Here is a 27,142-nt window from a genome sequence, read left to right as displayed (position 1 = left end):
CCTCTGGGAGTTGCAGCTACCAGCACCCCCTCTGTAGTGTTCCTGAGAGGGCCTCACTGAGTGCCAGCGCCCGTGCCTGCAGGTCGCAGGTGTCCTCGCATTTAGTTCCCGCTGAGCATCCCAGGTGGGCTCAGGGGTGACTGGGCCGTTCCTCCCCCTGCAAGCCCTGCCATTGGGGGTGCTTGCTGTTCGGAAAGAATGTACTCTTGGAAGGAGGTTTGGAAAATTACTGAGGCGGCCCCTTCCCCAGCCTTGCCTCATCAGCATGAGGTTAAATTAGGATGTGTGAGTTCTCCCCTCTGCCTCCCACCCTTGCCTTCTCTCCCTCTCTCGTACCCCCCAGCCCACCCTCCCCGTCTCTGCCCCTCTGCCCCCGGCCTCCCTCAGTCCTCACCTCTCTGTCACCGTCTCTGTCTCTGCCTCCCCACTCCCTGTCATCCTCTCAGTTCCCCCGTGATCTCTCCCTCTCCTGCACCCCCCCATCTCTGTGGGGAGCTGCAGCTCCTGGTCCTTAGCATGGAGAAGATGGTCGTCATGGTAACGGTTGTCATGTCGATGGCTACTGAGCTGGGGATGAATAGTATCTAGGTGAGCGCTACCTGAGTGGAGGCTGATGGGTTTCCAGGAGGCTCGATGCTTGTCTCTGAGCTCAGAGCTGCATGGCAGGCCCGGCTCCTCCTGCCCCGTGTGAGTGGCTGTTTTTACCCCCAGGCATGCTGACACGCTGAGCCCTCTGTGGCTGCTTTTAGGTGAGCATGTGTCAGTGTGTGTCTGTGCATGTGCTGTGTCTCTGGGGTGTGTCATTTCAAGGGTCTATGTGGCTTGGGGGTACGTCTTTGGGTTTGTACAGGCTTTTCTTGGAGCAGGAAGTTAGGGGCTAAGTGGCACTGGTCACTGAGGAATCTTGGGGACTCCCTTGTTTTGCCACCCACATTTACCTCAGCTGGGGGCTTCCAGGGACCACAGACCTCTTAGTATCCCTTGTCCCACCAGCTAAAGGGCTCCCAGCCACTGCCCAGCCTGCTGGGAAGGATAGACAGACAGTGAAGACAGCCCTGGGCAGGGGCAGGAGCTGGAGCCTGGGTCCCTGCTCAGTCCCCATTCTTCTGTGTGACATCAGGCTGCTTGCCAGAGAGCTGGAGGGAGCAGGGCCTCCGGGTTGGCTGGCTCAGGTTGTGGAGGGGAGTGGCATGGGGAGCTCTAGCTCCTCCACCCTGGGTATTTGTCTTTCTGGGCAGAGGGGAGCTGGGGAAAAGTTGGGCCCTACTGCTCTGAGCTCCTAGAATGTCTAAAAAGGAGGAAGACCCAGCAATTCGTCACGGGAGCAATTACACTAATTGTTCCACTCCATGACTCACTGGTAGAAAGTAAATACTGATTAATTCATTACTTTGAGACTATGTGTGTGTGTGCATTTGGTGAGGGGGCACCTCCTGGCTCCCTGCCCTGGCTTGGCTGGGCAGGGCCCTGGAGCAGGTGGTTGAGGCTGGGGATGTGAAGACAGGATGGAGATCCTCACTCTGGCTCTGTATCAACTCCAGAAGGGGGCCCATCAGTGGCAGGGGGTGAGAGGCTGGGCCCCAAATGCAGGGCTAGTCCAGCCCTCCTCTGCTCACACATGCCCCAGGGCTCCCCACAGCCAGCCCAACATTGCAGCTGCTCAGAGACCACCCCAGACCTACTGAACCACTGAATTTAGTTTTCACAATATTCAGATGTGCAGTCAAGATGAAAAATGACCAGTTTCTAAGAGAAAGTCATCAGCCAGACACTGAAAGCCTTCTGGGATGGGACCCCAGGTGACCTGCCCCGCCCCACCCCTGCCCTGTGAATTATTCACACACGTGCACTTTCCTTCAGGGTAGACACAAGATCTCTGTCACCCACGTGGATGTCACTTAGCCCACAAGGGCACCTGTCGCCCTTCTGGGCTCACCCAGGCTGCCAGTCTCGGGTGCCGAGCCCTGTGTCCACCTCTACCTTCCCTAGGCCCAGCGCTGGCGCAGCGAGAACTTCGAGAGGCCGGTGGACCTGGAGGGCTCTGGGGACGATGACTCCTTTCCCGATGATGAACTGGATGACCTCTACTCGGGGTCGGGTTCGGGCTGTAAGTACCCCCTCCCTACCTCTGCCTGGGGGCAGTGACCAGTCTGTATCCAGCCCCAGCTCTGAGGAGCCCACAGAGGGCTTGCTTCAGTGAGGCAGGGGGCATTTACTGTATGGGTCAGGCAAGTTCTTCTTGCTCTGGATCCCCAGAACAAGAAGGGCAGAACATCCTCCTGGGGATGGAACAAGGCCTGGGAGGACCTCAGGGCCCAGAATGTCCAGCTCTCCAGGGTCCCACATCTGCATCTCTGTGTGTGCTATGTGGCTCTCTCTGCAGACGTTGCTTGGTTCCGGGGGTCCCCTCAGGTGCAATAAGCTGTGGCCAATGGTGGGGTTAGGGCAGTGATGACACAGGCAGGTGCTTCAAGTAGTGCCCGGGATGGCCCCGCCCTGGGGAAGGGGAGCCAGGTCAGCTGGATCTAGCAGAATCTCGGGAGAGAAGGGCACTGGGAACCCCACTCTGCCATGTAGCAACTGTGCCCCCCTCGGTGCTCCACCTCCCTGAATTCCTGTATTTTCACCTGTGGATGGTGAGAAATACGACTTCCTCTCAGTGCCTCTAGGAGGGTTTGGGATAGGAAGTTGGGGTCTAGCACAGAGGAGGAGCTCTCAAAATGGTAGCAAAAAGAAGGCAGCTGAGACTGGGCCCAGTGAGGGCACGGGCTGGCATCTGAGGAGATGGTACGGGGTCTGCATGCCACAGAGCTGGCTCCCCACAGCCCTTGCCTCTGGTCTCCCCTCCTTAGCCAAGTCCTTTGAGCCTCTTTCAAATTAATCTTTGTAAAACCCGTTTCTGTTGGGTCACATCTCTATTCGCAAAGTTCCCTGGCTCCCCTTCCTCCTGCCTGGTTCTGAGCCCAGGAGCTGGCTGTGGCTTCTCCCTCCCCCATCCCCCACCCCCCTGTCTCATTTCCTCCCAAGTTCCTTCACTGTCCTGGCTTTGCGTCAGCCAGATTGCTCAAGCAGTTTCCCTGCCTCGAGGGCTTCTTCTCTCTCTTACCCTCTGCCTCTGCCTCTGGGGGAAGCCCTTAGTGTACCACCCCTGCCTTGAGCTTGTGGTAGGGGTGCCTTTGGGGTCTGACTCTTCCCAGAATGCCACTCCTGTGTTCCCCTGCAAGCCCCAGCAAGTTTTGCAGCCAGTAGCCTCTCAGTTGCTGCTGCCTGGATTCAACCTCATAGAAACTGTAGGCTGGGTGGGCAGGAATAGTCAAGGAAGGCTTCCCGGGAGAGGCGGCCCCCAGAATTTTTGACTTGGCAGAGAGAAGTTGGGGAACATCAGCAACCGGCCGCCTCTAGCCGGACTGTGCCTTCCTCCTTTCTCTGATCTTTTCTGGGAAAATTGGGCAAAGAGAGGGGGTTGGGGGACCTAATCTCGATGGCCATTGCTTACCTGGGGTCCTCATGCCCCTCACAACCACCCAGCTCCCTAGCTCTCTTCCTCTCCCCCACCCCCTCAGACTTCGAGCAGGAGTCGGGCATTGAGACAGCCGTGCGCTTCAGCCCAGATGTAGCCCTGGCGGTGTCCACCACACCCGCGGTGCTGCCCACCACGAACATCCGGCCTGTGGGCACACCATTTGAAGAGCTCCCCTCTGAGCGCCCCACCCCGGAGCCAGCCACCAGCCCCCTGGTGGTGACAGAAGTCCCGGAAGAGCCCAGCCAGAGAGCCACCACCGTCTCCACTACCATGGCTACCACCGCTGCTGCAACCACAGGGGCCCCAACTGTGGCCACAGTGCCTGCCACCGTGGCCACTGCCGCCCCCAGCACCCCTGCAGCACCCCCTTTTACGGCCACCACTGCTGTTATAAGGACCACCGGCGTACGGAGGCTTCTGCCTCTTCCACTGACCACAGTGGCCACAGCACGGGCCACTACCCCCGAGGCGCCCTCCCCGCCCACCACGGCGGCTGTCTTGGACACCGAGGCCCCAACACCCAGGCTGGTCAGCACAGCTACCTCCCGGCCAAGAGCCCTTCCCAGGCCGGCCACCACCCAGGAGCCTGACATTCCTGAGAGGAGCACCCTGCCCCTGGGGACCACTGCCCCTGGACCCACAGAGGTGGCTCAGGTGAGGGTGTTGAGAAGGGACAGGGAGGAGGGCGGAGGAGGGTGGGTCAGGGGAGGGATGAGGAGGATGGAGCTGGACAGGACTGAGGACCAGGAGGCTATAGAGATGAGCCAGACAAAGTGGGGGCGAGGGGCAGGACCAAAGGGCAGAGATCGGATAGGGAGGGAAGAGTGACAGAAAACGAGGGCTGGGGTGGTTGGATCCTAATGGGATGGGACATTGCTGGGGAAAGAATTGGGTGAACGTGTGCTTTGGTGACAAGGGGGGCCAGGCTGAGTGTTTCAGTTGGCAGCATTAACTCCGCGGTCTGGCAGCTGGATTAGAACCCTTCCACTGCCACTTCCTAGTCACAGGACCTCAGGCCAGTCCCTGATCCTCTCTATACCTCCGCTTCCTCACCTACGGAAAGGAGAAAACAATAGAACGTGTATCATTTCATTGTGAGCATGAAATCTCCTGACATCCACAGTGCTTAGAACAGCGCCTGGTGATGGCACAGCCAGTGGATTCTCAGCTGCTGTCGTCATCACGGTTGTTATTATCATGGGTCTGAGGGTGGTTAAGAGCTGGTGTATGAGGATGCATCCCTCGCCTTGTGGAGGGCTGCCTGGGTGTGGCTCAGTGCTCAGCTCTTTACCTGTGTTAGCCCCGGCCCTCATGCCCACCCCGCAGGCAGCACTGTGGTCATCTCATTTTACAAACAAGCAACTGCGGGTGCACGGGGAGGTGAAGCCACTTCCCAAGGCTCCGTAGATAGTGATGACAGTCAGGATTTGAACCCAGGCAGTTGGTGCCAGAGCAGGGCAGTCTCGCAGGGCCAGGGCTGCATGTGTGTGCATTTGGGATATTCTGGATGGGGCAGGGGAATTGATGGGAAGAGGAAGAAGATGTCAGGAGTGCCAGGGATGGATGAATCCCAAGGACATGAGAGAGGTGGTCTGGTCCCAGCTGGGTGCACTGAGTAAGATGGAGAGGTGGGAACATGGACTGGGTGCCAGAGCCCTCTGCAGCCGGCCTCACTGAGGAAGGCCCTTGGGCCGTGGAGCTGCCTCAGGGTCAGCGTCCGTCCGTCTGACTCCCCAGCCAGCTCCAGCAGGATGCAGGCCCTTCCGTGGCCTCCTCAAGCAGCTGGGGCAGTCTGGGGTTTTCACACGGACTTGGCCAAGCAGGAAGGGGAAACAGTGATGGGCCACGGAGCCCAGGAGAAGGTGCACAGAGCCCAGGTTGCTGGAGGAGCCACCGTGCGTGCTGTGTACACTGGGGCACTGCTGCAGCCTCTTTTCAGCCTGGACACCAGGCCCGCCTTTCCATGCCCACCTTTGAAGTAGCGACATCCGTGCTCTAATGGCTCCCACGGCCCCCACTGTGGTCTCACGATTCCCAGCTCTGATCCTGCCTCCGAGTGGTGGGAGCCCTGGAGATTGTCAGTCACTGAGCTGGTTTCCAGGACACCCGCCCCTGAGGCCATCGTATTCTGCAGGTTGTGCTGCTGGACTGGCCTCCAGGCTGCAGGATGTTCCCCTGCCTTAGGCATGGACCGGGACCAGGCCCACATCCATAGCGGCTGCACCCAGCAGTTCCCAAACAGCTTCTCGGCAGGAATCCCCTGAGGATTGTTACTAAGGCAGCTGGAGGGGACATGAGGGGACAGGATGTGTCCAGAGCAAGAACAGACGCAGTGTGTTAGAAACACAGACTCCGGAGACGGATGGGTCTGAATTTTACTTCTGTCCCCCACTTACTAGCTGTGTGTCCTTGGGCAGGTCATTTACACTCTGAGCTGACTTCCTGCTCTGTAAACTGGGGGCGTTGTTACACTCCTTCATGGGGAAGGTGTGTAGCACAGTGCCTGGCATGTAGGGAGTGCCAAGTGTTAGCCCCCCAGGGCAGTAGGATGGTGGTGGGGGGTCATGCATGCATGTGTGGTTGTCCTGGGCTCATGCCACCCTCTCTGCAGACCCCAACTCCAGAGACCTTCCTGACCACAATCCAGGATGAGCCAGAGGTGCCGGTGAGTGGGGGGCCCAGCGGAGACTTCGAGCTGCCAGAAGAAGAGACCACACAACCAGACACAGCCAATGAGGTGGTAGCTGTGGGAGGGGCTGCGGCCAAGCCATCATCTCCACCTGGGACACTGCCCAAGGGTGCCCGCCCAGGCCCTGGCCTCCTGGACAATGCCATCGACTCGGGCAGCTCAGCTGCTCAGCTGCCTCAGAAGAGTATCCTGGAGCGGAAGGAGGTGCTCGTAGGTGAGGCTTGGGGTCTGGGCCAAGGGGAGCCTGGGAGGATACCGGAGTGAGACAGCTGGCTGGGCCTCAGTTTGCCTCTAGGAACTCAGAAAGGAGATCAGGGCGTGGTTTCCTAGGAGCCAGATAGGAAGGAAACCTGAGAACTCAACCCCCCGGGACCTGCCTTCTGGCTCCTCCTGACTTTCCTCCTTCCCAATATCCAACCCTGACTTCATGTCCATCTCTAGGTCTTTCCTCAGTGTCCTCTGACCCCTCTGTGGACTCTGACTTTGATCCCCACTTTCCTGGGCCACAGTGGCTGACCCCCTGGGACCTCACTTCCTAGATGCTAATCTCTGACCCATCCTTCAGCTTGACCTTCCCCAGTTTTTGACCCCCGTCCCTGTGGACCTGCCCTGGCCGCATCTAGGGAGTCTGTGGACTCCTGGTTCAAATCCTGGCTTTGCACTCAAGGCAAGGTACTTCACCTCTCCAGTATTCCTTCTCTTCTTCAGTAGAATGGGGATAGTCATTTTGCCCTTAATCAATTCTAAGAGGCACATCTGTTCACATGTTAACTCTTCTGTAATTGGGGTATGTCACATTTAGTTAGCAGAGTTTTTTCTTTCCTAGCAGTTATAAAATACTAGGGCATCTTTTGACTGATGGCATTTTAAATATGATGAAGCCCTCGGATGACCCCTCCCTCATAGGGCTGGTGTCAGGGTTCAGTGAGTTAGTGTGCTGGGCGATTAGAATGCAGCCAGTGAAGGCCTATAATGGTACCCAGTGCTGGTAGTAGTAGTATTGACTCCATCTCCACTCCAACCCAGATCCGGAACTCCCAGCCCTCTCCTCACCCTGCCCCCTCCCCTGAGGACCCTTTGCCCTGGTTCTACCCTGCCTTTGGGCCTTGACCTGTGCCCTCTTCTTCCACAGCTGTGATTGTGGGCGGGGTGGTGGGCGCCCTCTTTGCTGCCTTCTTGGTCACACTGCTCATCTATCGTATGAAGAAAAAGGATGAGGGCAGCTACACGCTGGAGGAACCCAAGCAGGCGAGCGTCACATACCAGAAGCCTGACAAGCAGGAGGAGTTCTATGCCTAGTGGAGCCACAGTGCCTCCCTGCAGCCTCAACACCACCCTGCTGTCCAGTCCCCAGCCTGGCCCCACCAGCCCAAGCCTGGGACTGGGCCTGGAACCTGGCCCCAGTTCTTCTCTGCCCTCCTCCCAAGGTCTGCCCAGGCTGCCAACCTCACACAGATCTTCCCTGAGGAAGAGGGGCTGCTGCCATCTGCCCCAGACTGTGCCCTTATGAGCTCATCTCTTGTTCCCCTCATCCCTGCCACCAGTCTGGGGCTTCAGGACCTCATGTCAGATGGATGGGAGGAAGAAAGCTCCTGATTGGCTGGTGGTGGAAGAAAGGGTGGGGCTTGAGATGGGCCTGAGCCCCGACTTGGTACCCACAGGGCTCACTGATATCTCCTTTTTGGGGCAGAGAGGCACTCAGGCTGGTTTCCAGGACAAACATTTGGTAAACACAGCCCTTGAAATCGTCTAGACACTGCAACCTCTTGCTCCTATCCCAGGGCCTCTCTCTGCCTGGGTGAGAGGGTGTCCCTTGTCACCAGCCTGTTTTGTCCTGGTCTCTCTGGGGTTGTTGAATCTCTCCTCTTGCCTGCCAATTACACATGTACCCCAGACTTCATTTCTTTCTGCATCTTCCCCCAAGAAACAGCTTCCTGAGGGTGCTGGGGCAGCCACTGGTGAGGAGGGGCTGCTCTGATGTCCCTCCTATGAGGGGACTCTGCACAGACACCATTGCCCATACTGTCACACATATTTTCATGCAGTCACACACAAGACAAAAAGCATGCAATGACAAAACCATACGCAATCCTGACTGCCCAGCCAATCAAGACATATCACAGAACACACACATCCTTCCAAGAATGTTTATCCTCATGCATCACTTACACACACCAAGACACGTACTGCAATGCAAGTCACTAGTCATGGTCACATGACAGTGACCGTGTGGCCTCCTCCTACCCCCAACACACCCACACTCTGGCACCACACACATTGTCTCCAGCTTTCAGGCTCACTGGGGAGGGTGGAATTGAGTTGGAACAATCAGCCCATATTGGGTCCCCCTAAGTTGCCCCGTCATACTCAGTCCCATGCCATGGTGCCCACACCAACCATGCAGCCACCAACCCCAGCCAGTGTCAGACACAATCCCACGTGGATGCACATTCTCACTCCACATGACCTGCTCTCAATGCTGGAGGGAAACAGGCAGGCCCTTGCCTTTCTTGGAAAAAGTGTGGGGCCACAGCCCTTTTAGGGCATTGGACGAAGGTGGGCCTGGCTTCACCCCTACCTGCTTCCTCCCCACTGCAGCTGGCAAAGGGGGAGGTTTGGGGCCAGACCGCCACTGGCTGGGAGCCTGGGGGCTCCTCTAAGTCTGAGGAAGGAAATTTGACCCCAGGTTGTTGGGGGGTGTTGGGTCTCCCAGGACGGAAGGCCCAGGGCAGGGAGGGGGCATGTGGTTGGGCTCCTTTATCTCCCTGTGTCCCTTCCTGCTTTGAGCTAGGGGGCTGACTCTGCCTCCCAGGACACAAGTCTCCAAAGTGCCTGTGAGGGCGGGCCCTCCGCACCCTCTGCCCTCTGCCTGGCAGGCCAACCTCAGCCCACCTGCCCAGAGGCCCTCCCTGTGGACACCCCTCACCTATTTGGCCAAACAGTTCTGGCTGCAGCTTCAGGGGCCATGGCTGGAAGCAGCCCCTGCAGATCCCTCAGGCCCTGAGGTCAGGGTTTGAGGGATGAGACCAGGTGAGAGTGGGGGAGGGGTTACTTCTTTTGTTACCTAGCAAGTAGGGCTATTTCCATCGGTATTTTAAATGTGGGGTCACAGATCTTTGGGGGAGGGTGTGCTTGGCAGGGGGCCTCTTGGAGCCAAAGGGATGTGGTGTGAGTTGTGATTGGCTGGCACTCACACCCCCACCCCTCACCCACATCCCAGATTCAAGTCAGGAAGGCAGATTTGAAATAAAATAAGGGCCCTTTTCAAGACGCCCTGGCAGCAGATTTCTGCGGGATGAGGGGTAGCGGTGTGTCGGCAGGAAGGGGGAGGTTCTGGGGGCCATCCCACAGCCTGCCTTTTCCAGGCTGGGCTCCATCTTTCAGTCCCCAAACCCCCCTTCACAGGGCCCAGAGGCTTGTGAGGAAGCCAGGTGGACCCAGCCTTAGAAGAGTGGGCATGAGGGGCCCCCGATATCTAGAGGGTGTGGGTTGGCCTCGGTCATCTTTGGAGCAGAAGGGCTGGGTCCTGGGGCCAGAGACCACAAGGCTCAGCCTCCCTACCCTGCTCGCTGGGGTGCTGCTGTCTTGGAGACCACAGCTCTGGTGAGACGGCCTGGGCAGGCCAAGGCTGAGAAGCCAGGGAGGATAGAGGAGAAAGGGCTTGGGCCCCCAGCCCCAGAAGACGCCAGACCCTGGGTGGGAGACCCAACAGTGGGTGCAGGTTCTCTGTAGGGCTGGAGCCCATGGTGGGGGTGGCCCCAGCAGGCCTAGCTCCTCACATCCTAGGGGTTGGCTTCTGATTTGGGGCTTGGGCTCCAGGCACTGGCTTCTCTTCTCTGTGTCCTTAGCATTTGAGAGAAGAGGCCAGGGGCCTTGTTCATGGAGCCCTGGACCCAAGGCAGATCTCCAGGCTTTATCCTTGTGAGGTTGAAGAGTCTGACCAGCCCAAATCTGCCCTGGCCGGCCTGACCGGGGCAAGGCAGTCCAGGAGAGTTCAGTGAGGACCAGCTAGGGCTCTCCAAGGTGCAATGTGGGTGCAGGGCCCTCATGTCGCCCTACCCCTGCCTGTGATGGAGTGTTCTGAGGGTCTTTGGCATTTGCTGGAAGCACAGCAAGTTCCAAACGAGAGGGAGCCTGTGTGGCTTGAAAGCTTCTGGGGCCTTGGCTGCCAGAGCACGAGGCAGGCCAGGACCTGGAGAGCCCAGACCCTGTCTCCAGGGGGCCAGATGGGGGCCTTGCCTGAAAGACTGGTCCCCTTGATCGCTGGAGGCGTGTGGGTGGCAACCAGGGCTGGGCAGGGCTTAGGGTGTGTGGGCCAAACCCCCCTGGGGTTGGCAAAGCCGCCTGTCAGGTCTCCTGGTGGGGGCCCCGGACGCAGGGAGCAGAGCTTCTGCCTCATGGGGTAGGAGTGGCTGCCTCCTGTGTTCTCTGGATTTCTTCTCCCAACAACTACAACCCTGGACTCGCCTCCCCAGGCCTCTTGCCTGTAAATAGAAGCCCGCAAACTGTACAGATTTACAGAGGCATCGAGACTGGGCCCTGGGGGTCGCCATCTGAGAGCCGATGGCCCCAGCATCCCCCAGGTACCTGCCTGGCACCACAGTGACCCTGGCCTCAGCGTGGCAAATGCATGTAAATATTTTTCGTAGGCGGCGTGGCTCCAGAGAGCCCCCTGAAGACAGTGTCCCTCCCTCCCGTGAGTCCTTTCTCCTGTACAGAACCGGCCTGGGGTGGGTGGGGCTCTGCCATTCCCTCCCCCAGGCCTTCCCTGCCCCTTCTCTCCCCTGTAACCTGTTTATTAACCGTACCTGTCCTGAGTTCATGGCCAAAACCTTAAATAAGGAAAAAGACAGTGGAAAAAAGAGACCAAGGCGCCTGCCCCACTGTGGGTACTCACCTGTTCCAGCCTTGTGAAGGAACTGGTTTTGTTTTTGTTTTTGGTTTTTTTTTTGTTTGTTTGTTTTTTAACACTTCCTGTGCTGTGCCCATTTATAAGAGGAAATAAAATTAAGCTGAAATGATGTGCCATGTCCAGAGTATAAGATAAATATGGTCATTAGGGGAGGGCAGCCAATGGCCGCACCCTGGGCCCAGCCATCTTCCCCCATCAAAGAAATTGCGAACTAAGCAGGGAAAATGGACTAACAGCCCCTCGTGGGAACCATTATGGTAAAAGCTGCTGTTGGTTGAGAGTGTCCAGGAAGCCACGGAGCCGCTGCGGTGAGGCTGGGATGGGAGCTGTGGTTGGGAGGGGCCAGGCAGTGGTGAGAGGGGCCTGTGGTTCACTCCCAGGGGAACTCTGGCTTTAGGCCACAGAGAAAATCTTGGGACCACAGGATACCAGAATCAGAGCAGCCGAGACGAGATGGCTTTGAAGTCTGAAGTCTGTTTTCAAGTCCAGGTGTTGCCATTTCCTAGCGCTGACTCTGGACAAGCTACTTGACCTCTGTGAGTGTCAGTTTCCCCATCTGTCAAATGGGGTCAGAATATCCCCTATGTGGAATGGTGTGAGGACTGCATGAGGTAGAATGCTCAGCACGGCACCTGCCACAGTCAATGCGTAGCTCACAGGGGCTCTGATGATGGCGCTGGAACAGAATAGAACCTTGGGATGGGAGAATGTGACCCAGAATCACAGGCCAACTCCTGACATCACAGGGTCATAGAGCTGGGCCAGCCTTGGGGCCCTCCTTGGTGTAGAAATCCCTTTTCCAGCCCCCACTTGGCATAACTCCTGTCCCAGCCAGCTGGGTGTGTCCCGAGGGCCAGTGGGCCACCCTGCCTATTTGGAAGTACTTCCTAATTTCACCTGAAATCTGTCTCTCCAGTGTTGCCCGTCTCCAGTGCTCGCACGCTCTGGGGGCACACGGGATTGTTCTGCTCCTTGCAATGGGACAGCCCCCAGGTATGGGTGTAACAGTCACAAAATTCCCTCCTTCGAGGGAAAGCTCTACATGTCCTACAAATATTTCTTCTAGAAATTTCTTCTTCTTGGCCAGGCGTGGTGGCTCATGCCTGTAATCCCATCACTTTGGGTGGCCGAGGCAGGTGGATCATTTGAGGTCAGGAGTTCGAGACCAGCCTGGCCAACATGGTGAAACCTCATCTCTACTAAAAATACAAAAATTAGCTGGGCTTGGTGGCGGGTGCCTGTAATACCAGCTACTTGGGAGACTGAGGCAGGAGAATCGCTTGAACCCAGGAGGCAGAGGTTGCGGTGAGCCCAGATTGCGTCATTGCACTCCAGTCTGGGTGACAGAGACCCTGTCTCAAAAAAAAAAAAAAAAAAAGAAAGAAATTTCTTCTTAATATGTGATAGGCAGGGCGCTGCTGGCCTTGGGAGTGGGTTGGAGCCTGAGGTCTTTGGCTTTGGTACACCATCCTACCCATCCCTCCCTCCCTCCAATGAAGTTTCTGTGCCTGGCTCTGTGCTTGGAACTGGGAGCCGAGGGGTCCCCACGACAGCCCCGACCCCTCTCCCTAGAAGATGTACAGTCTATCTGGGAGATAGCTGATAACCAGAGTCTTGTGACTGTGATGACACTGGTCTGTGACGGTGATGGTTGTTGGGGGGGGGGTGTCATTCTTCCTCAGTTGCCACCTCCAAGCCCCACCAAGATTGCCCCTCACTGCTAGGCAGTTCAGGGACAGAGCCATGGTGCCCAGGGCCTCACTGTGGGACCTCAGACAGTTTGACTCCTTGGAGCCTCAGTCTGCACAGCTATAAAATGGGGTGAAGGGGCCAGACCTGCCACTGGGAGGTCCTTACAGGAGTGGGCCAGTTAGACACTTGCTATGCTGTGAGGGGTTGGTTTACCAAGATTCAAAGCCAAGCATGAGTGGCTGTTCATGCAGGAAGCTTCAGAAGGCAATACCCCATCTTCTGAGTGCTGTCAGCCCACCGTCTCCCTCCTACCTTTCTCCCCTTCTCTTTTGAGTTCTAGTGATGTGATTTTGTTTTCAGCTTGGAGGAGTAGAAAGAGCATGGTCTTGAAGTCAAGCAGACTCATTGCTCTACCTCTCTGAGCCTTGATTTCCTTGAAGGCAAATGAGGACAATAAGGTTGGTATTTGGAGGCATGAAGCATGGCATACATGCCCATCTGCAGCTGGGTTTACATTCTTCTGTTTGCAGCACCAACATTTTACCAGGCAAACCTTTATTCAAATCCTAGCTCTGTCAGTGACTAGCTGTGTGACCTTGGGTGAGCAATTCAAACATAGTGCTCAGTTTCCTCACTTGTAAAATGGGGGCAATACTAGTACTGGCCTCATATGCATAGTGCTTAGAACTATGGCAGGCATAGAGTAGGTGCTGTACAAATGTGGGCAATTATTACTGCTGTTGTTGCTACCATTATTACTGTTATTCTTATTTGCAGGGCCCAGCACACTGCCTATTGATTGAATAAGTGACACTGAGCTTGGGTAGAAATTAAACTATCAGGGTCAGCTCTAGTATGAACTATGACTTAGGCTTGTTAGAGCCAAGGGCAGAGCCCTGAAACCACGTATTTGGGCACAGATAGGCTGGGAACTGCTGGAAGTTGGAGCACTTCCCTCTGGGCCCCCTCACCCAAGATATGAGCAACAGAATCAAGAGGGAAGGAGGAAGAATAGCTGATTGTTTCCTGCAGCCCAAGAGGTCACAGCCACCCGGCCCAAGCTTCCCTGAGAACAGAGTGTGCTCAGCTTCCAGGGCCACCCACCCTGCCTCTGCCGGCCTGAGGGTGGGCTTAGGGCACATGAGGATCTAGGTTTATCACCACCAGATAACCAGTAGGGATGAGAGAGGGCAGACAGCAAAAGGAATAGGGTGAGGCACTATGCCAAGTGCCAGGTATCACGTTAGCTCATTTAAGCCCCTGGTCTGGTCTCTTGGCTTGTTTTTGCAAATGGAGCAACTGAGGCTCAAACCGTAGATCCCAAAGCCCTAGAGCAATTGGAAGGTGCAGTGGGATTCTGCTGTCTCCTCCCTACCATGAGCTAGCTGTGAGGGTGGGCAGGTTACTCAGCTTCTCTGAACCTCAATTATATCACCAGAACAACAGGAGCACTAGGGTGTTACTGAAAGGCTGTAATGAAGCATTAACACACGACATTTGTGGGGTGCCTTCCAGTTATCATCGTTCATTCATAGACATTATCTTATTTAATTCTTGGAGACAATTATTACCCCCATTTTATCATAAACAATGTGTTTACAATAAACACGTTGGCCCTATCAGCAAAATCCACACTGTGGGACACTCTATAGGAAAAACAACCCAGTTTTTTCCAACACATAAATTATAAGGAAGACAAAAAAAAGAGAGAGATGGAGAATTTATAGATAAGCTTAAATGACATGTTAACTAATCAATATGGGAACCTGATTCAGATCCTGATTCAAACACATTATATTTTTTAAATGCTCCAGTTATGAAGCAAGTGGAAATTGAACACTGAGTGAATGAGTAAAAACATATATATATATATTTTTTTATATATATATATTTTTTTCTCTTTTTTTGAGACAGGGTCTCATTCTGTTGCCCAGGCTGGAGTGCAGTGGTCTGATCATGGCTCGCGGCAGCCTCGAGCTCCCTGGGCTCAGGTGATCCTCCCACCTCAGTCTCCCAAACAGCTGGGACTACAGGTGCCCACCACCACATCTGACTAATTTTCGTATTTTTTTGTAGAGACAAAGTTTTGCCATGTTGTCCAGGCTGGTCTCAAACTCCTGGGCTCAAGTGACCGAGTGAATATTTGCTATTAATGATTCATTGTCAGTGCTCTTAGATGTGATAAGGGCCCTGTAGTTATGTTTTTTTTTTTTTTTTTAATGAGTCCTTACCTTTTAGAGATACAGACTGAAATATTTGTAGATGAAGTGACAGGGTGTCTGGAATTGACTTCAAAATAATATGGGGAGGAGTGGGCGAGGGAACGGGGGAAATAAGATGGGGCTTGAGTTGATCATTATAGACGCTGAGTGATGGGTACATAGGGGCTTCGTTATATTATTCTATCTAAGTTTCCATTTTAAATTCTCCTTAATAAAGAAAAGAAAGTGGCTGGGCGCGGTGGCTCATGCCTGTAATCCCAGCACTTTGGGAGGCTGAGGCGGGCGGATCACGAGGTCAGGAGATCAAGACCATCCTGGCTAACATGGTGAAACCAAGTCTCTATTAAAAATACAAAAAAATTAGCTAGGTGTGGTGGCGGGCACCTCTAGTTCCCGCTACTCGGGAGGCTGGGGCAGGAGAATGGCATGAACCTGGGAGGCAGAGGTTGCCGTGAGCCGAGATCACGCCACTGCACTCCAGCCTGGGCGACACAGCGAGGCTCAGTCTCAAAAATATAAATAAATAAATAAATAAAATAAAAAATAAAAGAAAGCAATTCCCAGAGGGGCCTGAGGTCGCACCCCCAGGAAATGCAGAGCTGGCTCCCCTGCTGCAAGGCTAGGGCCCTGGCCATTCGCCCAACCCCTGCCTGTGAACTCCCGCGATGCCCTATTTTCCTCGGCTCTACGTCATCCACTTCCAAGTGGTCAGTGCCTTCGTGGACCCTGTTCCCTCCCGTTGTATGAAAACTGACTCTTATGAATGGCTCTGTTGAAATAATTTGCATGAAATTGTCACGACTGACATGGCTTCAGCTGTTTCCCTCCTCCAGAGGTGTTTGTCCATTGCCAGAGAAAGTAGCAAAAGCAGCCCTTCCCAAGTGAGCCATGTGTTTCAGCTTATGAAGCACTGTCCAAGAAGTCCTTGGTCTTGCTTGCCATTCACATCAGTCCTGGGAGATGGGCCGGCTGGGGATTACTCCTCCCACCTTGGAGGACATTAGATTTGTTCATCACCATCCCCTACCCTCACTGCCCGCCCCTGCCCATTTTCAAGGCTACGGCCAAGCCTAGACCTTTATCTTGTCTTGCTGGAATATTGAAATTGTCTTACCGGCATGCTGTAAGGAAAGGGCGTGGGTTTGGGGGCACACAGGTGTCATTCACAGTTAGCTACAGCAAGTTCTTCTTAGGTCATCCTGGGGAAGTCCCTTCACCTCCTCCCCACCCCCCGAGCCTTGGCTTCCTCTTCTGTGTCATTTGCACAGTGATGATCGCTACAGAGAAGATTTGTGAGGACCCAAAAAGTGGGCAGACCTAAGTGTCCAGCACAATGACACACAGCAGGTGCACAGCACTAAAAATGAAGACACCAAAGATACCGCAGTATAGTCATGCGTCACCTAACGACGGGGATGTGTTCTGAGGAAGGCGTCGTTAGACGATTTCACCTTGCGAACATCATAGAGTGTCTTTACACAAACCGAGGTGGGATAGCCTGCTGCACACCCAGGCTATATGGCATAGCCCATTGCTCCTAGGTTACAAAGCTGCACAGCATGCTACTCTACTGAACACTGTGGCAACTGTAACACAATGGCAAGTATTTATGTATCTAAACATATCCAAGCATAGAAAAAGTGCAAGAGGCTGGGCGCAGGGGCTCATGCCTGTAATCCCAGCACTTTGGGAGGCTGAGGTGGGAGAATTGCTTGAGGCCAGGAGTTTGAGACCAGCCTCGGCAATATAGTGAGCCTCTCTCTATATAAAAATAAAACTTAAAAAATTAGCTGTGTGTAGTGGTATATTTCTGCAGTCCCAGCAACTCAGGAGGCTGAGGCAGGAAAATTACTTGAGCCTAGGAGGTTGAGGCTGCAGTGAGCCATGATTACACCACTGCACTCCAGCCTGGGTGACAAAGTGGGACCCTGTCTCTAAAAATAAATAAATAAAAGGTACAATAAAATATTCTATAAAAGATTAAAAAACGGTGCACGTATATATGGCATTTGCCATGATTGCAGCTAGCAGGACTGTCAGTGCACACTGCATACATTACATTTATACAATGTTTTTCTTCAATAATAATTAGCTTACTGTAACTTTTTCAAAGTTTTATAAACTTTTTAATTTTTAAAAACTTTTTAGGCTGGGTGTAGTGGCTCACCCCTGTGATCCCAGCACTTTGGGAGGCTGAGGCGGGCAGATCCCGAGGTCAGGAGATTGAGATCATACTGGCTAACACGGTGAAACCCCGTCTCTACTAAAAATACAAAAATTGGCCGGGTGCGGTGGCTCACACCTGTAATCCCAGCACTTTTGGAGGCCGAGGCGGGTGGATCACGAGGTCAGGAGATTGAGACCATACTGGCTAACACGGTGAAACCCCGTCTCTACTAAAAATACAAAAAATCAGCCAGGCATGGTGGCAGGTGCCTGTAGTCCCAGCTATTCGGGAGGCTGAGGCAGGAGAATGGCGTGAACCCGGGAGGCAGAGCTTGCAGTGAGCCGAGATAGTGCCACTGCACTCCAGCCTGGGCGACAGAGCGAGACTCCATCTCAAAAAAAAAACAACAAAAAACAAAACAAAGCAAAAACCCAAAGTACCTTTTTGACTCATGTAATAACACGTAGCTTAAAACACATTGTAGGCCGGATGTGTTGCCTCGTGCCTGTAATCCCAGCACTGTGGGAGGCCAAGATGGGCAGATCACCTGAGGTCAGGAGTTCGAGACCAGCCTGACCAATGTGGCTACTACTCTACTCTACCATCTCTGCTAAAAATACAAAAATTAGCCAGGCGTGTTGGTGCGCACCTGTATTACTGAAGTAAAACATTGAGGCAAGAGAATCGCTGGAACCCGGGACGTGGAAGTTGCAGTGAGCCAAGATCGTACCACTGCACTCCAGCCTGGGCGACAGAGTGAGACTCCATCTCAAAAAAAAGAAAAAAAAGTTGTATAGCTCTACAAAACATTTTATGTCCTTATTCTAGCTATTTTTGAATTTTTGAATTTTTATTTTTGCTTTTCAAACTTCTTTTGTTACAAACTAAGACACAACCACACACATTAGCCTAGGCCTCCATGGCGTCAGTTTCATCAGTATCACTGTCTTCCACCTCCAGATCTTGTCCCACTGGAAGGTCTTCAGGTGGGATCTTGTCCCACTGGATCTTGTCCCACTGGAAGGTCTTGTCCCACTGGAAGGTCTTGTCCCACTGGAAGGTCTGCAGGGGCAAAAGCGTGCACGGAGCTGTCATCTCCTGTGGTAACAGTGCCTTCTTCTGGATACCTCCTGAAGAACCTGCCTGAGGCTGTCTTACCGTTAACTTTTTTAATAAGTCGAAGGAGTACACTCTGAAATAGTGATAAAAAGTATAATATAGTAAATAAACCAGTAACATAGTCATTTATTATCAAGTATTATGTGCTGTACATAATCCTATGTGCTAGACTTTTTTTTTTTTTGGGATGGAGCCTCACTCAATCGCCCAGGCTGGAGTACAGTGGCATGATCTCAGCTTACTGCAACCTTCGCCTCCTGGATTCAAGCAATTCTCCTGCCTCAGCCTCTCAAGTAGCTGGGATTACAGGCACACGCCACCACACCTGGCTAATTTTGTATTTTTAGTAGAGACGGGGTTTCACCACGTTGGCCAGGCTAGTCTTGAACTCCTGGCCTCAAATGATCCGCCTGCCTCGGCCTCCCAAAGTGCTGGGATTACAGGCGTGAGCCACCACGCCTGGCCCTGTGCTAGACTTTTATACAACGGGCTGTGCAGTAGGTTTGTTCACACCAGTGTGTGCTGTTACCAGGTGGCAGGAGTTTTTCAGCTCCCTTATAATCTTATGAGATCACCTCTGTATATGTGATCTGTGGTTGACTGAAACATTGTTATATGGAGCATAACTGTAATAATAATAGCAGAAGACACATGGATTGGACTTACCGTGTGCCAGGCATGCTCTAAGCAACTTTTAATAGTGTGAGGCCTTTAGAACAGTGCCTGGCATGTGGTAAGCACTACAGGAGTGTTTATTAAATAAAATTATTGTACATGTAGTAGCTTATTTAATCTTTACTAAAACCCTGAGAAGCAGTAGGTACTCATTACTCCCATGTTTACAGATGAGGAAACTGAGGCACAGAGACTCCCAGAATGCCAAGAATGTAGGGAGACAACTGTACAGTCAACCTTGACTTCTCCTCCACCTTCTCCTGGCAAACTCCTACGGATCCTTCAAAGCCCTACTCCAATATCACCTGCTCCGGGAGCTCCCAGTCATTGGCCAGGATGAACTCTCAGACCTGGACAACAGGAAGAAGAAGGGAAAGAAGGGAGTGAGGGAGGCTGGCAGGGTGGGAAAGGCAGGGGTGAGAGAATAGAGAGAAGCACGCAGGCCTTCGGGAGAAACCCTGAGTTGGATCATGGGAAGTGCATAAGGGGAAGTTCTTGTTCCTTCTTCCCAGCAGAGGTGCCTCTGTCTTGTGGCTTGTCCTGCAAAGTCCAGCTGAGTCTCCAGCTTCCCTGAGGTTGGCTCTGTGGCATGCAAGTGAAGAGCCCCACTCTGGGGCCAAATTGCCCTGGTTTGACTCCTGACTCTTCTGCTTACTGGCTAGGTGATCCCAGGCAAGTTATTTGACCACTTTTACCTGGTTGCTTATGGAAATAGAATGGGGATAATCATAGTACCCACCTCGTAGAATTGCCATGAGGTTTCATCGTTAATTCAAGGTACATAGAAAGTGCTCAGTAAATACTGACCTGGAAGATCCAAGTCATCTTGGATTATTGGTGAAGGCACCCTCTCTTTTCTCTGAATTCCTGTTGTGCTTAAGTATAAACCGCACAATTCAACCCAACATTAGTGACCATAACAATGACCTTTTATGAGGTGTTTACTACCGGGCAGGCTGTATGCCTGGTCCTTTTTACCCAGTGTCATAGAGATCACCATAACTCCATGAGGCATATACTAGTAATACGCGCATTTTACAGGTGAGAAGATAGAGGCCCCTTTGAAAGGTTAAAACCGTGTCTAAAATTATAGAGCAAGTACATGGCAGAATGAGGATTTGAACCCAGGCAATCTGACCCCGGAACCCATGTGATTCTTTCCGGTTTGTTAGTCTCCTAATACTGATGGATACCTACCGTGTGCCAGACACCAAGCCAGGTGCCAGGGAAATAAAAGACACAGTCCTGACCCTCAGGGAATTCACAGCCTGGCGTGGGGAACACAGATGTGGAGTCAGATGCCTGAGAACATTGATAACGTTGAAGGAGGAGGGCTGGATCTGATGTCTGCATTGATCTGCTACAGGCTATGTTTTATTTAATCATATTCTACCAATTATTGGGCATATGGTCGACACAATAAATAATGCTCTCTCTTCCCAAAGATAAGACAGACAGGCTTCTAGAGTTAAAAAGTAGCGTACAAAGCACAGCTTTGATACTATTTTTAGGCTTCCAGAAAATCTAAAGTTGTCAAATACAACTATTACTGACATAGTGATTAATCAGTTACAGTTCTTAGAAAGCCCCTCCACTTCTGGCAACCACCACGCCTTTCCTAACAGGCCCAGCCAAATGTAGCTAACTTCTGTTTGATATGAGGGATGCATGGTTATTCAGAATTCAATATGCCAAGTGACATAGAGACGGGTACAAGGCCTCTTGGCATACAGAGGAGGGAACAACTAACTTTGTGGCTTCCTGGAGGAGGAAATATTTGGTTTGAGTTTTGAAGTCTATGTAGGAGTTCTCTGAAAAGAAGAGGGGCAAATACTCTCTAGATTAGGGGACAAAAATGAGAAAAGCACTGTTGCATGTCTGGGGAGTGAAGGAAGTCAAGTGGGGCTGGAGTACTGGGCTCATGAGGGTGGGGATGGTGGTGAGGGCAGGAGGGTGGCTTGGCCTGCTGGGTCAGAAAGGGCCTTGACTATCATGCTCAATGGTTTGGAGTTTATCTTACAAGCAATTGATGTGCATGTATGTGTGTGTGTGTGTGTGTGTGTCCCATGGAGCTTTTAAGAGAGAGAGATGTGAGGCCGGGTGCAGTGGCTCATGCCTGTAATCCCAGCACTTTGGGAGGCCGAAGCGGTGGATCACCTGAGGTCAGGAGTTTGAGATCAGCTGGGCCAGCAAGGTGAAACCCCGTTTCTACCAAAAAATACAAAAATTAGCTGGGCGTGGTGGCGTGTACATATAATCCCAGCTACTCGGGAGGAAGGCTGAGGTAGGAGAATCACTTGAACCCAGGAGACGGAGGTTGCAGTGAGCCGAGATCATGCCACTGCTCTCTAGCCTGGGTGACATATTAAGACTCCATCTCAAGAGAAAAAAAGAGGGGAGAGATATGGTCAAATTTGTGGTTTGTAAAAATGGCTGTGGCAGTCTGCAGGGAGGTAGGTGGGAGGTTGGTGGCAGGGCTATCTGTTCCCCAGCCAGGCTGTTAAGGTCCCTGGGGGCAGTGACAACATGTCTTTTCCTCTGGAATTTTCCATAGCACCCAGCAGGGGTGGGGCATGCAGCTGGTGCTCAACAAATGCCTGATGTATGAAACACATGAGTCGGATTTCATGGCCCTCAGAGCCCGCCCTCCCCCAGCACTGTCCATGGTACTAACACACACACTGTTGCAATCCCAGTGGGCTCCCTGGTGGCAGCCTAAGGGGTGTGTGTGTGTGTGGGGGGGTGTGTGTGAAACTGGGTGGGGAAGGGGACCCTCAGTGCCTGTGTATTGTGATCAAAGCAGGGTCTCAGCTGCTCCAGTCCCAGAAGGGCTGCCCAGGTGCCCATGTGTCTGGAGGGCAGATCCCTACTTCATCTGGCCAAGCTTTAGTGCATGGATTTGAGGCAGAAACTGAAGCCAGACACAAAGAATGAGGCCTGAGTTGGGAAGTTTTGCAAACCACACTTCTGAGTGTGCATCTATAGAAAGAGTGTGACAAGGCCACATTTGTGTTCCAGGAAGATCACTCTGGTGGTAGCAGGGAGGACAGACAGGAAAGGAGAGACAGGAGCCTCTGAGCCCCATGTGAGCCCCCAACACCACCCAACAGGACTTTGGAGAAAAAGGAAATGGGGTGGGGGTGGGGTAGAATAACCGGGCAGGCCTTGCTGGAGGAGGTAGGACTTGAGGGGGCTCTTGAAGGATTCGTAGAGGGAGAGGGGAATGCCGGGCAGGGTGAACAGCATGGGCAAAGGTAGAGAGGTGGGAACCATTGGTAGCTAAGGAAGAGTGGGGCCACTCTTGTCTTTCTGTGCCCTGTCCTCCCCACCTCCTCTCTGTGGACCTTTTGAGCAGGGAGGGGGCCTGCTGTGAGACTGAGCTCAGCTGCATCTCTGGGTGTCTCTGGCTGAGGGAGGGGGCCGGCTGGGTGCAGTTTCAAAAGGTCCTTCCATTGTGTGTGAGGCCCAGCCAGGACAGCAGAGGCGGGTGCACAGAGCCCTTTGTCCGCCGAGTCACCCACCAAGCGCTCTGGCGGTCTCCACAGTCCTCACTGACCTTACACTCAAGGCCGTGCCATAGAGACAGGTTGTTCTGCCTTGGCTGGCTCTGATGTCGTAGCCGAGGGAGGGGACAGGGGCAGGGGGCGGACAGTGGTAGCCTTCAAGGCTGTCCACGGGCTGACAAATTGCCTCTTGCCCTTGAGGTGCAACGAATCACCAATTCATTAAACTCTTCAACACCATGATCTATAAAATGATGGAACCTTCCAGTACCTGAGAATCCCAGAATAATGGAATCTTTCTAAGATCGTGGAATCTTTCATAACAGACTCTGTGGGAATCAGAATTCTATTCTATAGAATAACAGAATCTTAAAAAACTACAGACTCTTAATATCTTCCTTCTGAGGTTGTGGCGAGAACAAAATGAAATACTACATGGAAGGTGGGTGCAGTGGCTCACACCTGTAATCTCAGCACTTTGGGAGGCCAAGGCGGTTGGATCCTGAGGTCAAGAGATCGAGACCATAGTGGCCAACATGGTGAAACACTGTCTCTACTAAAAATACAAAAAATTAGCTGGATGCGGTGGCGCCCATTTGTAGTCTGAGCTACTCGGGAGGCTGAGGCAGGAGAAGCGCTTGAACCCGTGAGGCGGAGGCTGCAGTGAGCCGAGATTATGCCACTGCACTCCAGCCTGGTGACAGAGTAAGACTCTGTCTCAAAAAGAAAAAAAAAGAGACATACTACGTGGAATGTACATAGAACAGGCCTGGAACGTTGTAAATGCTCCCTAAGTGTCAGCTTTTTTCCCCATTTTGAGGAAAACCAGGCCCAGAGAGGTGATGTGACTTGTCCGGGCACATGCAGCTAGGAGGTGGTGGCACAGAACATCAGTGGCCTGGAGGGAGCCCCAGGTGGCCTGAGGGCCTCTGACGCTGAGTCTCCCATGGCCAAGCCAGCTGGTCTGTGTCTTAATTAAGGTCTCCAAGGTGGGGGTGAGAGTGGGAGGATGAGAGGTGGGGGTGAGGGTGGGAGGCAAGAAGAGAGGGCCAGGACTCCACCAATCCCTGTGTAACTTCTCTGGGGCTCAGTTTTTCCCTTTTTAAAAGGGAAATAGTATTTCCCTTCCTACTTCCATCACTGGGGAGTGGTAAGGCCGCCACTCTGGTCAGGCCTCCCTAACTGTGTGTTCCTGGGTAAATGACATCACTTCTCTGGGTCCACGTCTTCACTGGTGCAATGGGGAGGATAAGGACGGAATCACCACGAGGACTGGCTTGAGGAGTTAATATCCTTTGAGACAGTGTTAAACATTCGGATCCCAGCTCTGTGGCTCCACGAGTCGGTGATTTGGGGTAAGTCTCATAACCTTCAGGTACTTCAGTTTCCGAAGCTGCAAAATGGAAACAACAGGAAGGCTCGTTTAGATGAGATGGGTTAATACAGGTGGAGCGAGCACTTAGAACTGTTCCAAGTGGAAGTGTTTAGCAGGTGTTGTTATCACATGAGGCTTAGTCATTGTGAGCGATTATTATTAATGGTCAGTGAAGAGCTTGCGAAGTGCTGCATAGTTGTGTGTGTGAGCACGTGTGTGTGCATGTGAGTGTGTGTGTGCTCCAGTGTGGACGATAGTGCTTATTAAGAGCAGAGCCTGCGGCCCAGAGTTGAGCTGTGTGCCTGGAATAGCTGCCTCTCCTGGCGGCCTCCCCAGGGACTGGAGTGTAATGAGTGTTTGCAGAGCCCCCCGCCAGGCAGAGACGAGAGGCACCGAGGAGCCAGCGCTGGAGCCAGGCGGCGGCTGGGAGCCCAGTGTTATTATATTAATGAGAACCAGGGTGATGATTACCATTAACGAGATTAGTCACCAGGGGGCCTCCCCACTTCACCAGGCTCGTGCCTATGGCAGGCAGGCGTGCTCTGCACTCACCACTCTTCTCTCTGTCTCAGGGGAAGGGGTGAGGATTCCCTGGTGCCAGGCACGGTGCCAATCCCCTTACGGCCTTGTCTCACTGCATCTTTCCGAGCCCCTGGGGTTAAATATTGCTGGTCCCACTTTACAGGTGAGAAAACTGAGGCTCAGCAAGGGCTCTGTCTGACCTGGGAGCACAGATATTTTTATTGCCCCTTCATGTGATCTGCAAACATTGACAGTGAACCAAGCCCTGGCACTTTATATGGGTTAATCTTTTAGTCTTCACGACAATGCCATGAGGAAGGTGCTCTTGTTAGCTCCCTCCGCATGAGGAAACCGAGGCACACAGTAGTTAAGTAACTTGCCATCTGCATCACAATGTCTCCCGCCTTCCAGCAAGCCCCTCTCTCTCCAGCAGTCAAGGTGAAGGTGTGGCTCCCGACCCTTGGTTATTCTCTATATAGCCAACTATACCCACGGCTCTGTGATCAGATGCTTGTGGGCAGTTTTCTGCTTGTTTCTTGTCCCCACAGGTCCCTCAGCCAGGCCACCTCTGGGCACAGACTCCTAGTGCCACCTGCCATGCAGAGCTGAGGCTGCCACGTACTCATTTATGCCACAGACGTCATCCTGGCCCTTCTTGGGGCCAAAATGTCAATCCTTTTAGATACACTCTAAGAAGTTGGGTTCTCATCTAACTTTTAGTGGACAGCTACTCTGTCCAGCACTGTGCCAGGCTGGAGACACAACAGTGGGAGAGACACACCTGACCCTGTCCTCATGGACAAACTAGTACATGGCATATACTTAGTGTCAGTTTTTCTGAGTGCTTCAGCGGAAGGACGGTGGTCTGTGGACAGTGCGGGGGGCGGGGAAGAGCGCGGTTGGAGTGAGGGAGGAGTGAGGCAGGGAAGCCTCTTTCAGAAGGTGAATTTAAGATGAGATGTAAGGGTTGAGCAGGAGATAGACAGTCACCAAAGGGAAGAGCATTTCCGGCAGAAGGACCCGCCTGTCAGGAGAATAGACCCCAGGGGAGTCCTGCCTGGCTAATCAGTGCACCATCAATGCTCCGGTGTCTCCTCGGGCCAACGGTCATTCACTCAATCAATCATCACTCATCAGTTAAAATTTTCTAATTTAAATAGTTCATTTACGCACTCATTTTTTCATTCATTCATTCATTCTGTATTTCCAAATGCCCACCCATTTCAGGCTTGATGTTGGTCAGAGGGACACAGAATTGAATCTGTTGCAGTCTCTGTCCTGATGTTGCTTCCAGTCTAGGGTGGGAGATGAATCCTTCCTGACACATGACATCATGTTATCAATGAACATGAAGGCTCTTCCTCCAGGCTGGGGTGGTGGTAGTCAAGAAAGGCTTCCCAGAATAGGGGCCATTTGAGCTGAGTGTTTTTTTTTTTTTTTTTTTTTTTTGAGACAGAGTCTCATTCTGTCGCCCAGGCTGAAGTGCAGTGGCATGATCTCGGCTCACTACAGCCTCTGCCTCCAAGGTTCAAGCAATTCTCGTGCCTCAGCCTCCTGAGTAGCTGGGATTACAGGCATGCACCACCACGCCCAGCTAATTTTTGTATTTTTAGTAGAGACCGGGTTTCGCCATGTTGGCCAGGCTGGTCTTGAACTCCTGACCTCAAGTGATCAACCCGTCTCGGCCTCCCAAAGTGCCGAGATTACAGGTGTGAGCCACCTTGCCCGGACTGAGCTGAGTCTTTACAAACGAACAGGCACTCAGGAGGTAGAAAGAGGGAGGTGGGCAGTGGTGCACAGCATGTGCAAAGATATGAAGAACCCAAAATGCCGGGCTGTGGCAGAGACTGCTGGCTTTGCAATGATACCTGTTTTTCCTTTCATATCCATAACACATGGAAGCTTGGAAGAAAGACTACATTTCCCAGCCTGTTTTGCAGCTAGGTTGGGCCATGTGACTAACGTGGCCAATAGGATGCGAGCAGAAGTGTAGGCCTTTTCCCTTTGATCCCCTGCCATTGGTGGAAGGTGCAGGTGATCCCATATTGAACATGTGAATGAGGGCAACACGGAATGACAACAGCTTAACAAGACAGAAGGAACTTGGGTCCCCTATGCCAAGGAGCACCAGCCTTTAATGGTTGATATGTAAATTATTGTATGAGGGATAAAGAAACTTCTCTCTTCTTTAAGCCAGAGTTATTTTGGGTCTCTACTTAGAAGCTCAACCTATATCCTAGCTAATAACCAGACTAAAGGCTATTATCTCCTAGGGCACAGGGAGCTGTCAGAGTTCTGTGGGGAGGGCAGTGACGTTGTCAGATTTGCGTTTTTGGAAGCTCTCTCTGGCCACAGAATGCACGATGGGTTGGAGGGGAGAGAGACTGGAGGCCGAGAGACTAGAGAAGGCGTTGATGCTTTCAAATGGGGCAGAGGTACCCAAGCCTGACCCAGGGCAGGCCAGCTCTAGTGGTGCCTGCTAACAGAGAGAAGGCCAGGTTCCCTACCCAGGCCTGTAGCCAAGCCTTGTGGGCTGCCTGCAGCCACTGTCCCTTCCCATTACTTCCAGAGCTTCCAGCCTTGAGTACAACCCAGAGGGCCTCTTGTGAAATCTGACCTTCAGCTGCCAGTAGAGCCCAGGACAGCCCCTTTTGGGGAGGGTTGGTCATGCAGGACTGAAGGAGGGAGGCAGGGGCTCTGGAGGATGGATTTGGGGAGGGGGGAGAAGTAGGTGGGACAGAGC

The 27,142-nt window shown here is 52.9% G+C and overlaps 1 protein-coding gene across 1 annotated transcript in view; it reads left to right on the top strand.

Moving 5' to 3' along the window:
• SDC3 (syndecan 3) overlaps positions 1–11,254 on the top strand; it is a 38,794-nt gene extending 27,540 nt beyond the window's left edge. Inside the window, exons 2-5 of the mRNA XM_032160002.2 lie at positions 1,990–2,107; positions 3,564–4,177; positions 6,135–6,426; positions 7,345–11,254. Of these exons, the coding sequence (XP_032015893.1) occupies positions 1,990–2,107; positions 3,564–4,177; positions 6,135–6,426; positions 7,345–7,511 (1,191 nt within the window). The 3' untranslated portion in view covers positions 7,512–11,254. The remainder of the gene's footprint in view (positions 1–1,989; positions 2,108–3,563; positions 4,178–6,134; positions 6,427–7,344) is intronic.
• Positions 11,255–27,142: the final 15,888 nt, after the last annotated feature.

The sequence above is a fragment of the Hylobates moloch genome, unplaced genomic scaffold (genome assembly GCF_009828535.3).
Source record: "Hylobates moloch isolate HMO894 unplaced genomic scaffold, HMol_V3 SCAFFOLD_8, whole genome shotgun sequence".
Lineage (NCBI taxonomy): Eukaryota > Metazoa > Chordata > Mammalia > Primates > Hylobatidae > Hylobates > Hylobates moloch.
The sequence above is the reverse complement of the archived record's forward strand: the minus strand, read 5'-3'. Positions and strand labels throughout refer to the sequence as shown.